At 41.0% G+C, this 13,047-nt stretch overlaps 1 protein-coding gene across 13 annotated transcripts in view; it reads right to left on the bottom strand.

Annotated features, from left to right (window-relative positions):
* Positions 1-807: 807 nt before the first annotated feature.
* Positions 808-13,047, bottom strand: part of rgs3a (regulator of G protein signaling 3a) — a 112,908-nt gene continuing 100,668 nt past the window's right edge. For 10 of the 13 annotated variants that reach the window (XM_072372517.1, XM_072372516.1, XM_072372514.1 and 7 more), the window contains 4 exons: positions 5,276-5,377; positions 4,177-4,238; positions 3,096-3,262; positions 808-2,988 (listed from right to left, as the gene is read on the bottom strand). In XM_072372517.1, coding sequence (XP_072228618.1) covers positions 2,788-2,988; positions 3,096-3,262; positions 4,177-4,238; positions 5,276-5,377 — 532 coding nt within the window. In that variant the 3' untranslated portion in view covers positions 808-2,787. The other 3 variants (XM_072372523.1, XM_072372524.1, XM_072372525.1) reach the window with 3 other exon arrangements.

Below are 13,047 nucleotides of genomic sequence, written 5' to 3'. Positions count from 1 at the left end.
TTTTGTAAGATAAGATAAGATAGACCCACAATTAATCTCACAATAGGGAAATTTAGGTGAACCATGACCAGCTATTATTAAGTCAAAAAGCTACAAGATGTGGTTTTCTTGGTGTCTACAAAAAAAATCTCAAACAGATATCTTCAAAAAATAATGTGTAACGAGGTGAATCACATCCACAAAACTAAATTAAATGTTAAAAATCCTTATGCTAAGCTAAGCTTATCATGTAATGGCTAACCTCATTTTTAGCATAGAGACTCCTCTCTGCAAGAAACCAAATAACTACATGTCTTTGGTGCAGCTATACACTGATGCCTTCTACTTTTTTACTTTAGCCAGTGCATGGGAGCTTACAGTAAATGCACATAAGTCTTGACGCAGCAGCAACTTCCAGGGCTGAAAAGCTAAGCTAATGTTGAAAAACGCATATTTAGAAAGAAAATGGCTTCAACCATTGGTTCAAACATTGGTTTGGATCTGTCATATCCAATTTAATTTATTCAGGGCAACTTTAGGACAACAGCTTGAGGCGGAATTTTTACATTTTATATGACGTTTAATTTGTATCAAGTTTTAAAGTTATGCGCAATTAAGTTCACGGTCACTTTAACTGCATATCTTTTCTTTGCACATCACATCTGGCTGCAAAAGCCACAGTTGACTGTTACCAAATAGTTAAACTCAGACCACAAACCAACTAGTGGCTACGTCCATATTTCACTATACATACAATCGATGACATGTTTATGAGCAATATAAGAGGGCAAGTTAGTATCATAAGAAAAAACCCAGACACCAGACAGCTTACTTTATCAGTTGGTTGGTTTTTATTTATCATTAGCAATGACACCAAATGTACTCTACTGTTTCACCTGCTATCATAGGAGATGCATTTTGAATTGTAAACAGTGAAAATGATAAAATGCTTTTCAGAAAACTCCTTACAAGCAGTGTATGACCAGGTAAAAGAGCAGATTGTACCTACTCTTGCTCACCTATTTCATTTTTCTTTTAACAATACATGTTATCTTATAGCTTTGAGTCTCTCATATTTACATAGATACAGCTGAGTCCCACAGTCATCACCAGCAGAGACCTATTGGCTTCTTTTGTTTTTATTTGTTTTTAATGTGTTATCACATAGTTTTCTTAAAGAACTGTATTTACAACCATAACTCCCCCGGCTGCCTGCTGCCAGGGATTAACGCACAGTTAGAATCACTCGCTTAAAATTCATTAAACTAGTTATGCTTCTTGAAAGTTTACGTTGTAAGTCAACCTTATAGCTCTAAGTAATTTTCTCTTAACAAATAAAGGTAATACAGAGCTCTAGCTGTTCTGTCTTCTCCCGTCAAAAATTCAAAATGATCCAAATAAATGAAAAAAAACCAAACATGATAATAAAATAAAATAAGAAATTAAAAAAATATTGCACTTAAAGTTCAGGACAGCATTGGACCTGTTTGGTGGTTAAGAGTGAAGTGAGAGCTTTTAGCCGAGTGCTTTGGAGGACGTGAGGGTGTCTGTTGAAGCGTCCAGCGAGTTAATCTAAATAAATAAGCAAAACTTTGTACACTTGAAGCATTTTCTTTTGTCCTCCGACTATGAAATGAGCAACCTCTCATGCATTGCCCAGTAGAGGGGAGTGCAGGTTGGAACCCTAGAATATTAAAAAAAAAAAATAATAATAATTCAGAGTGTGTAGAAAACCATACTACAGTTGAGAAGATGAAGCAAGCTGTAACCTGTTATAGCAATGTCCTGAGAATGCTTCCTGATAGTCCAGAATGAGCTACAATGTAAAGGAGATGCTGTTTTCTTCTATATTCCCGTTCCTTGTTGTAAACAGTCTTTGGAGGCAGGAAGCAAGTCGTCTTTTTTTTTTTTTTTTGCCCAACTCTGGCTTTGAATGTGACCTTTAATGTCTTTGATTGTGAGAAGGACACGTATCTGTGTTTCATCACAACGCTAGTCCATCCGTTAGTCACACACGTATGTTCTTTGCCCATCTCCGTCTCTGTCGTTGTGACTGCTGAAGCTATCCAGTCTTGAAATGAATAAGGTGAGAGCCATTTATAGAAGCTTTGAGTGAAAGCAGGGTTTAACAGATGCATGTAGAACTAGAGCCACAATGCTCGTTATCATTCAAACACCTCTCCATCTCCAAAACTTGGAGTCTGATGAAAAGACATGACAAAAAAAAAGGACTTTGTGTCGTACCAACAGTTGTCGCTTCACAGAGGAAAGAGTGGTTGAGCAAAGGAAGGGGGTTTGAAGTGAGAGTCTCCAATGGAAGGAAGGTGAAAAAGTGACAAAACAGTACCGGACTGTCTTCACGTCTGTAGGGTTTTTGATGCAACCCCTCGTTTTTCTCCAGTACAACTGGAAAAACACACAAACAAATGCATCTTTTTTGACTTACACATAAAAAAAAGAGTAACAACAACTAAAAGGGAAAAAATAAACAGTGATCAGACAAGCGTCCAGCTCCTGCTGCAGCCCTTTCTCGTGGGCTTCTGTAATTTTAGTAACATCCATCCATCCATTCAACCATCCATCTTGTAACTGTGTAAACTACATTCCTTTGCAGTGCCAGAGCTATGCTGCGTCCTCTCACACCATAACAACAAAAAAATCATGGTGAACAGGATGACACAAACACACTTAAAATAAAAAGGCAAACAACGAAGCTCACATCCCACCCACTCTGTTTTTTCAAGTCTGCCCCTTTTGTTTCTCTCATCATCATCATCTCTCTCTTCTCCCTATGTTTGACCTCATCTCTTATGATGAAGATGACGTGGAAGTGGCGCTGGACTTTTTTTGGTTGATTAAGTCCAAGTAGAGTTCCGAGCGCAGGAAGCGGGGGTATGAGTCCTTTTCCATCAGCCCGTATATCCGCCTCTGTGCAAGGTCAAAGCAGGAGCGTGTCACATTCTGTAGGTTGTCCTTAGTGTGATCTCTAGTGTATGAGTCCAGATTCACCTGCAGAGGGAAAGAAAAATAATGAAGTGTGAGAAAAGAATGGAGAATGCACGTTTGATTTCTTTTCTCTCACGAGGTCATTTTATGAGTTGCTCACTCCCGCTCACCTCTTTACAAGACTGAATAGCGATGTATTCTGCAAAGATTTTCTTGGCTTTTGAGGCCATCTTGGACTGCGACTTGATCTTCTTGTATTCCTCACATGCTAGCCAGAATTCCAGATTCTCCTCGCTGAACTCTGTGCGCAGGAAAGCTCTGAAGGCTGCCAGACCATCTGAGGGAGCGCAGAGAGGAGGAAAAGAATAAACAAAGAGCAGAGTTGACTAAAGTGCCATGGCAACCTAACAGTTGAAGCCCTCCTTGGAGTGTTGGTTCCTAAAATAGCTCCCTGACTGCGTTTTTGAGTCATGTGGCTGTAATAAAGTGAGGAATTAAAAAAAAAAAACTCCCACTTATCAAAGTCCAATACTAAGTGACATCATCCCCCACTGACTCTTAATTCCTTAATATTCAGCATAACGGCTGTGTTGTCCCAGCGCACTGCGAGTGAACAAAGAAATGACTGTTTTCGTGTGAGAGGAAATCTAAATTTGGGGGTTTAGGCTTTTTAAATTTCAGTCCAGTTAATGATTTGAGGAAGAGGGCATCCAGGAGAAAGAATAGCAGGAAGCCGTGTCCACCCACAGCTCCTGTCTGCACCTTTCCGTTCCCATGAATCACCCACGCTGATAAGCAGAGCCAATGCAGACCGTCATCTTTTACCTCATTCTGGTAAGCAGGAGTGAGGTAAGAGGTGAAATTAGATGAGGGAGAATGAGGAGGCCAACAAAGCTGAATGTGAAACAGATGTGCTGGCGATGTATCAGCATTCTGATCTGGAAAAAGAATTGGGGGCGAAATAAATTGTTGTTGTAATTAGCTATTTATTTTTGTTTTACCTTGTCTTGCAAATTGTGGACTTTGTCCGTTTGGATTAGGGAAAAGGGCTGCAAGCTGCCAATTCACATAAGCACTGAGTGTGTGTACATGTAATCCATATATCTGCACAAGCATATTTTTTTTGTGCTTACAACCTTCCCTGACCACCTCAAACATGCACTGTGCGCCTGACTCTTGTGTATACAAATTAGAGAGAAAATGAGTAAAAAGGAGCATAAACATGGAAAAAGGGAATTAAAAGAAACTTACATTTGTGTCCCAGCAGCTTGTCAAGTGAGTCCCCCCATTTCAGTGCTTCCTCTGGGGTGGGCCTGCAGATAAAAGCAGAGCGATTCTTTAACAAGCCCATTTCAGCCAGGTTTCTCATTGTGTGACCCATCCGCAGGATTTAGTCAATGATGAGTGGATGAGAGGAGATGTGAAAGTGGACAATTCCCCTCCGCTGCTTCCTTCCACTCTAGTCTGACACATTCAGTTCCGTCTTATGAATGGTTGCAACACTGAGAACCATGAGTCTATCTGCTTCACTGTGGTGGGGGTTGGCTTTTATTGGGAGGCGGTAGGAGGAGGAGCTTCAACTGGCCAATCAGAATGTGTTGTTGGGTTTTAGAGACCTCCTACCACCAAGTGTCTGTCTGCCCCCTGCTGCCTCTCATTCTTACAGTTAATACCTCTTCACAGAGACCATGTTACACTGACTGGAATCCACATCTCACCTTTTTAGGCTCAATCTGACCCAAATATGTTTTGAATTGAGCTAGAGTGACAAAAGTCAGGACAATTTGGAGATTTTTCTTTTTTTAGTTTTTTAGTTTCAGTACTGTACTGAAAGAATAACAGAATGGAATGCATCCCACATGTTTTCCTGTGTCTCCAATTATAATATAAGCATGCATTTTGTTGTAATAATATTAACCTTTTAAATCCCTTTGTAAGGAAAACTGCATAGAAAAAAATAATATGACTACTTACATAGGGAGATTTTTTTTAAAGTAATTCAAACTAAAATATTAACTCTGTCATTTGGTTACAAATGTATGATTTCCATTGAATTTATATATACAAACAACATAAACAATGACAGCTCATAACAGACACTGCAGTCACAATTAGAAGGGATTTGTATCTTATCTGTACGTTACACTCTATAATCTAATGTTCTAGTATACCCAACATTCCCTATTCACACATTCATTTTATGAATGCCACACTACAGGCACACTCCCATCTCTCCAACTGCCCACATGTCTGTCTTTCAACACCAGGTCATCACTAGTTGTGGCAAAATCCACAAAACAGTCTCACACTCACGCCCACATGCACATGCCGTCAGGAAGTGGCCACTTACTTGACTGACTTCATGGATTTGTCTAACTTGCTGGCTGGGGTGCTTCCTGGGGACTCATTCCTCCTCCGCAGGAAAGCCAGCCGATTCTTCATGTCTTTGGCCCTGAGTGAAAGAAAGAAATAGAGGAAGAAAGTAAAAAAAATGAGAGGAAGGAGATGGGGATATTAAGAGTAGGATATGTGAAGGGAGAGGGAGGGGGGAAAGATGGGGTATTACAAGGGGGATGGGGATGAGAGGGATGATAGAATAAGTAGAGAAGGAGGACAAAAAAAAGAAAGAGACAAAAAGAGAAAGTGTGTTAAGTCTCCAAGTCCAGAGTCCACAACTGAAACAATCCAAGGCATGGAATCACCAGTTAAGCTCTTCATTGCTCTAAATCCATGAAAAATCAAAGCAAAAACAGCCACAAAAACATAAATGTGTACATTCTAGTCTTCAGCCGGTTATGTTGATGGCAGAGATTTTCCAAAAGGTGAATCTCCTTGTCCTCGCTTCTTGTCAGCGTCTCTCTTGTCAATCTATATATCTGGCACACTAGAAGTGTCCCTGTCAGGTTCCTCGGCAGGGACTAAGCGAATGTGGCAGAGAAGGAGGAGAGAGACTCAGTCCTCACTCCTCTGTTTCATCACGCCATTCTCCATGTGTCTACAGGGGTTGCTAAGAGGGAGCTGACCCAGGGCAGAGGCAACAGGGCACACTGACATCCCCTCTCCTCTGTGGCTTTCCCTGCAGAATCAGCATCCAAAATCCTCCTGACCACCCTCCTCACCCACCTCACCTTGTTCCCACCACCTCACACGCAGAGACATCCTGCTGCACATACGTCACGTTAAAACTCACATAAGGTAACACACCAGCCCACGGCACCCATGAGGTCCGACAGGATTCTGCACATTCCCATAATCCCATGGTACGCGTCCTGGCTTTTCCCGACCTGGAGCACGTGATACCTCGTTGGGATGTGACCTCACTCAACACCCATTTCCTGAGTCCCTGCTTTTGATTTCCACTGTGGATTGACTGGCCCGCTAATAATGCAGCACAGCGTTGTGCGCTGGCAGGGCCTAATCACTGCAAGCTGTCCCTGCACACAGGCCCCAGGAGAGCATATACACCCCAAATTAAGAAACAGTAGCTCCCAGTTATAGACACTTATCATTTAAACATGCACACGCAGGAGAATGGAGCAGCAGATTAGCACAAATACTGTACATGAATATACATGGGCAGAGATGAAAGAACCCCTGCACAACCATTTCAAAGAGCCCCTCTGCACCTGTGCCAACTCATGCCTGCTTTAGTTGTGCTTTCAAGCCAGTCACAGCTGTTGGAAAACTCCATCAATGTGTGAATGAGTATATGGAGGCAAAACGGGAGGAGGTAATTTATGCATGCGTAAAAGTGAGGTGGCTTCACACCAGAAGGAGAACACAGTCAGATGTCGATGTGAGTTTTTCCAACCTCTGTGGGGCAGGAAAAATAGAAAACAAGCCTGTACACAAGACAGGACATGAGCAAATGAGCTGCTGCACGGAGCAACTAAAGAGTTCCTTTCATGTCAGAATGAGTGAGATTTTCTACATAGATGGATTTGGGTGTGTATGAGTTGGGAATTAGGGTGTAGCTGGAGTGCAATACTTAACTATCCACCTATGACAAAATCGCCAGCATGGTGATGCCAATGTATGTGCTCATTAAAAAAGAATACAACATGTTGAAACTTCACTTTCTTCTCTCAGGCCAGGTAATGGAAGAAATGGAAATTTCTTCAAGGAATATCTTAACCTCCATACACCGTCAGATGACTCATCCATTGATTGAAATAACACAAGTACACCGCATGAAACAGCCTCAAGTCCAGATGTTTAACTGCAGAGCAGAAATGTAGGCCTCTGGTTCAGGGAAACGGCAGGGTGCTCTAACGCAATATTCCTGTGAAAAAGCTTATACTTGCCAGTCTAAAGGGTATAAATACCTTTTTAAAAGCTCTCATGCTGTTAAATAAACTCATGACACCAGAACAGGATTTATTGGATAGCTCTATTTTTAGGTTATACTTGAGGTTTAAATTAAGAGAGAAGCAGTTTTAACTAAAACTGAGTCTCTGACTTGCCAAGGAATGTGAGTAAAAAAGAAACTGGAAAGTATGCCCCTGGCCTGACAAAAGATGCTTTATTATTGATGTCTGGTTTTATACAAGCCCTGTGACAATGATGTCATATTAACAGAAGCCTAAAGGAAAATATATGTTTCACTCCTGCCACCATGTGGTCGTCATTGGATACTGCAAACGCAAGCACTTTGCATCATCCTAAAAGTTAACTTTTTCATCTATTTTTAGAGACTCAAACTGGACGACTGATATATAAGCGCCACCTTGCATTAGATACATGGAGAAACATTCTTTTGCTGCGTATGTTGCTCAATGATTTCTCTTTTACTTCAGTCAGATTTGAAGAGGGGCCCCACAGTTCTGCTCCATGGAGTGGGCAAAGGCAAAAAATTCCTTCTTTTTCCAGCAGTGTTATACAGAGGACTTCAGTCACATGTACAGGTTGATCTGTGAGAATAGCTATAAAATCAGCTACGTAAGTGTAACTACCTGCAACTTATCTTTAACAAATCAAAAACCTACTCCTAAAAACTTCTCTGAACCATTAAACTCTTCCTCGAATGTGCCTTGTACTGGGTCTTCCTTTATATCTCAAGAAGAAAAAAACAAATCTTGGTTTCCAAGCATCACATAGTCATTGATGCCACCGAGTACGCAGTATTTACTGGGCTTGACTCGACAATTGAAGTTGAGAATTTGTAGACCTGGTTAAAATAAAATTAGCATCACTTTTTTTTCACTTTGTTTATAAAGAGGAAGTCAAAATATCAATTTCTTCTTCAGTTTTTCCAAATTTCACTTTGATCTAGTAATAAGAAGAGTCAGTGTTTTTCAGAAGTGTGTCCAATCCATCGAGCCCAAAAAGGTCTCAGTTTGGCCTCACAGTCGTGGAGTTGTTACTAACTGAATTTGAGAATGTTTTTTCGGGTTAAAGCTTGAAAAAACAGCCTAGGGCTTAACAGATTTAGAACGGAACAATACGGGAATGCTGCAGTCACATGCAGTGTTTGTCAAGCCAGCAAGGCCTGCTATTTTTTTGACAAAGCAAAGCAAAATAAAGTAAAGATGGATTTTTTTTGGTGTGATTTTGTTCAGAACTTGACTTTGATTTACCAAGTGCTTTCTGTCCCTCTGCTCTGTAGGTGCTAATGCACCTCACCACTCTTCTCACATTCTCTCATGCTGAGTACCTTTCCATTTAAAGTTGCTGCTTTTTTCCACCTCACTGCATATCACCAGCTCCTGCAAGCCACTGCTAATACCATTATCCATGTATCACCCTCCATTTGATTTAATACACCCAGTTACCGCCTACACTTAACTTGATCCACTAAGAGCCTAACACATGCTCTGTCAAAGATTATCAAATTAAGATGATCTTCGATCTAGAGTAACAAGCCAGGCATTTCTGCTCCGTTGCTCAACAAGCTTAAAGTAAGACGTTGAAGTTTGTAGCAAAGGCATAAAGTGGACACACACTTGACACCTGTCTTCTTGTGTCCATACATGAGAGAACACTCTATGAGGTCTTTCACTCTGCAATTATCTGCAGATTTCTATGCTCTTTATTCCCTCTTTGCCTGGCTCACATTAGTCGCACTAAAAGCACCCCTTTGGCTATTCCTGGTGTTCTGAAAAGTAGGCCGCACTCTAAGGGAAAGGTGGCGCATGGGGAGAGCTGCAAACAGACATAATGCAGAGTGCATAGAACCATATGTGCACACGGCACATTCACTGCAAAACTTCATCCCACTTATCTATTCAATACTGGAGGCTTTGTCTCCAAAACAACAGGAGATCTTGTTCACAGCCCAGCAAACCAAAGTGAGCAACATTCAAGCCTGTTGTCTGTCCCACTGCCACTCTATTGACAGAAGGCCGTGTGCCTGCGAAGCGAATACAGGACATGACACACAAACAATATTGCCCTGGCTTGTGAGCCTGTTTGTGTATTTGTGTTTGCTGAGAAGGGTCAAGCTAAGCGTCACAGTGTCTATAAAACTTTAAATAAACTATTTAGGGTCTAAAATGATTTAGAAACAAGCTGAGAGCATTCGTGCTGCATTTTCATCACAGACTAAACAGTTCAGAAAGGTGATGTTTCCAAAAATATGAAACATAAACACTTTAACAACATGATATTCGAGAGAAAGGAAAGCCTTGAACGTGCTTCATTACCAATACAGTCACTGTGGAATATTCCTAGAAGAATGATGAAAAAGGGAATTGTCCTAAATTTTGTCCATAAATATAACGCCATTACATCCACGCTCTCCGTCAATCAAGACTAAAAAAAAAAGACCTATTTCTCAGAAAACTCACCTTCCTAGCCACAAAAACCACATGAGCAATTCTATTCCTGATATCCAGGCTGAGTATAATAAGAAAAAGGGACAGCCTAAAGTTAGAAGTCAAAGCTCCTTCCTCCAAAATAGTATCAGCACCTCGCCCTCATGGGGGATCCTGCTCCCTCACTGCGACTGTCAAATGAGATCCAAGCAGGGGTCAGATAGCCTCTCACCACCCTGAGAGCAACGATTCCTGCAAGGCATGAAATATCCCCCACCAACTCAACCTTCATTCAAACAGCAGATGAATCCACACACAAGTCCACCGCTTTGCTCTTACCTTTCCAGGTATTTCTCGGGGAAGTCAAACATAGTGTGAAACATGGATGCCCGCATGAATGCAGCATGTGCTGCATGTAAGCATTTGTCAGGAGCGGCGGTGGTCAGGACCCGGGGGTTTATTTGGCAATCACATTCCTCTAACCCCCGACGGGCTCTGGTTTAGCTTTTTATAGACCAGGGGGTCTGGAGAAGGCGGACCCTTGGCTCACCCAATCCACATGCAGTGTTTTGAGGATGGATTCCTTCTACTGGGGTCCAGAAGGTCTTAGTTGACATAAAGTTTGTCCTTTTAGCAAAACTTGACAAGTGCAATGATCTGGCAAAAACTGACAAAGTTTCTCTGCATGCGGTGCTTGTTGGCATGACCCTATGCTCGGTGTGAGTTGTGACTGAAAACTGCAAAAATGGAATAGAAAAATAAGATTGTGATAAAAACAAATCTCTGTAACAAATAAGTAATACATTTGTGTTATACCATTGCTGATTTACATCCTAAAGAGCCCTACTGGCTTATTATGTACAATAAAAGTGTTCACTTTTGTGGCAGTGCTATCACCAACTGAAATCTGACACGGAAGTACAAATCAAAATGATGAAATTATGACAAAAGTGCTGTATCTCTGGAATAACTCCCATTAACGCCTCACAAAAGATTAGAAATTAGGTTCAGATGGACTTCAACAAGGCCTCAAGGCTTTCACAGACTGCAAGCGATTCCCACCTTTGTCCTATACATTAGATTGGATGTAAGAAAATCCAGTTATAGAAATTTAATAATGATTTGAAACTTTAATATTAATGTAGCCTCAATAGAGTTCTCATCAGAACAGCAGCTTTGTGCGATTCACGTTATCCCAGGAATGATTTCACAATGGAGTCAGGCGACACTTGACAGTTACATAATGATTGAGAATGAGAAAAGGACCTCAAATATACCTTGGCAGCAAAAACAAGTTAATCTATCAATACTAAAGCAAACAGGTCGTCAGTACATTACACTATGTAGACAATGCATATGTCAGATAGAGAACTACAAGTACACATGTGTACAAAAGTGCTGTGTTTCTGTTCATTACTACCCTCTCCATCTGCCTGATTTCTAGTCTCTATGAACTGAAGTCACATCACTTAGTCACAGAGGTACTGGCACCCCAATCTTGTGAGAATTTACAAATTCTCAGTGTAAGCACCATGCTTACACTGAGAATGTTGCCCAGAGCCCTAATTGTTGTGGAGTAGGTTTATGGCTTTACTGCTTTTTGCTCCTGAACACCTGGGCTGACCAAAAAAGGGGGATAATGGCAGGGGGTTGGGGCAGGGATCATGGAGACAATCCCAGGAAAACAACTGTGCCGGATTCGGAAAACTAAACACAGGAAGTAAAATGTGCATATAGATGCGGAGACAAAGCAGGGTGGGAAAATGTAAGAAGGTGCACAGAGGAAAAAGAAATAGAGGAGATGTGAAAGAATGCACAGGAAGTAGAGGACTAAATAAAATAATGAATGAGTGACGAGAAAGCTATGAACTACCCTGAAGCAGTGAAGAGAAGACACATTTCAAAGAGCACAGATAAAGGATTAACGTACTTTTACATTAAACATTAAACATTACGACCAACTTTGCTGACTACAATATCCTGTTGGTCTTTCACAGACTGCATAAACAACACTGACCGGCCAACGCATGGACTCTACAAGATCTCTGAAGGTACCCTGTGGTATCTAGCACCAAGATGTCAGCAGCAGATACTTACAGGCCAGTATGCTGCGATTTAGAGCTACTGCACATCAGACCTCTTCTGGAAAAATCCTAGCATTCCATTGCATCATTGTTGGTCATTTCTTGTTACTGCGGAATAGTGTTTCATGGGTTCTGTCCCGGTCCATTGACCCATTTCTCCTTATAAAAGAGTATTTAACTTATATCTGATAGTCTTATGGAGGCAAAAACCCTGAGTAGTGACACTGATTCGGACTTGAGTCTTGAGTCCGAATTGCACATCTGTAACCTCCAATCTGCACACAAGCACACAATGAGCAAAGTATGGCGGCAAAGAAGATGAGTAGAAATCTATATTGCTGCGACTGGTTAAAACCAAATAGTGCAAAAGTAATTTAGCCAGAGGTCAGAGAGTACATTCTTAAAGCTATAAATAGTTATGTCACAGCTTGAATTCACCAGGTTAGATATATTTCTTCTATATACAGATGTCCATCTACTGGTTCCCATGGCTCTTTCTATATGTTACATATCGGTCTCCTACATCTGGAGGAAATAATTTAATTTCCTTCATGCTGAGCTGGAAAGCCCAGCACTAACATAATGAAATTGTATTCCTCTGAGTTACACAGAAAGATATTCTGTTGAGAGCATGTTTATTTGTGTGACTTGTTATGAATAGGCAGATATTGCCACTGCTACAATAACAGGCCACAAGCTCATGGCATTGAGAATTGAATGGAAACAAGGCTCAATGTGTTAAGATGAACAGTTTCCACATTGCCAGACAGCTTAGTGAATCATCCTCAGTATATTGACTCATGATGACAGGAGAGAGTGTCACCAATGGCAGAAAGACACTATGAACAAAAGAAAGACTATACTGTATTCGGTTCCATGCAGCCATCATCAGAATCACATTTGAGCCCATTCAAGCTGATGGCCATTGTACCTGGAAAGGCTATTGGATAATCACATAAAAACCAATCAACACGTGGAACAAGGAAAGAGTAACAGACTGCTGTATGATAAAAATATGTACATGGTCGATCGGCTGCTAATCTACGAGGCCACTTCGTGTTTTCGATAAAACTAGTCTGTCAAACCAGTGCAGAGTTGAGTATACAATTCTACTTTTCTTTTTTTTTTAGATCTGTGACCCATCTCGTATCTGCCAAGGAGTATTCAGGTCACAGAGAGAAAAGAATACTGGAAAAAGAAGTTGAACTGTTGAGAATAAACTTCAAATACTACTTGAAAATAAAGATGAAATGCAGAGAATAAACTGTTCTGGTCTATCAAATCAA

This window comes from Leuresthes tenuis, unplaced genomic scaffold (genome assembly GCF_036924035.1).
Source record: "Leuresthes tenuis unplaced genomic scaffold, fLeuTen1.0.hap1 SCAF_19, whole genome shotgun sequence".
NCBI lineage: Eukaryota > Metazoa > Chordata > Actinopteri > Atheriniformes > Atherinopsidae > Leuresthes > Leuresthes tenuis.
This window is presented reverse-complemented; position numbering and strand designations above follow the sequence as displayed.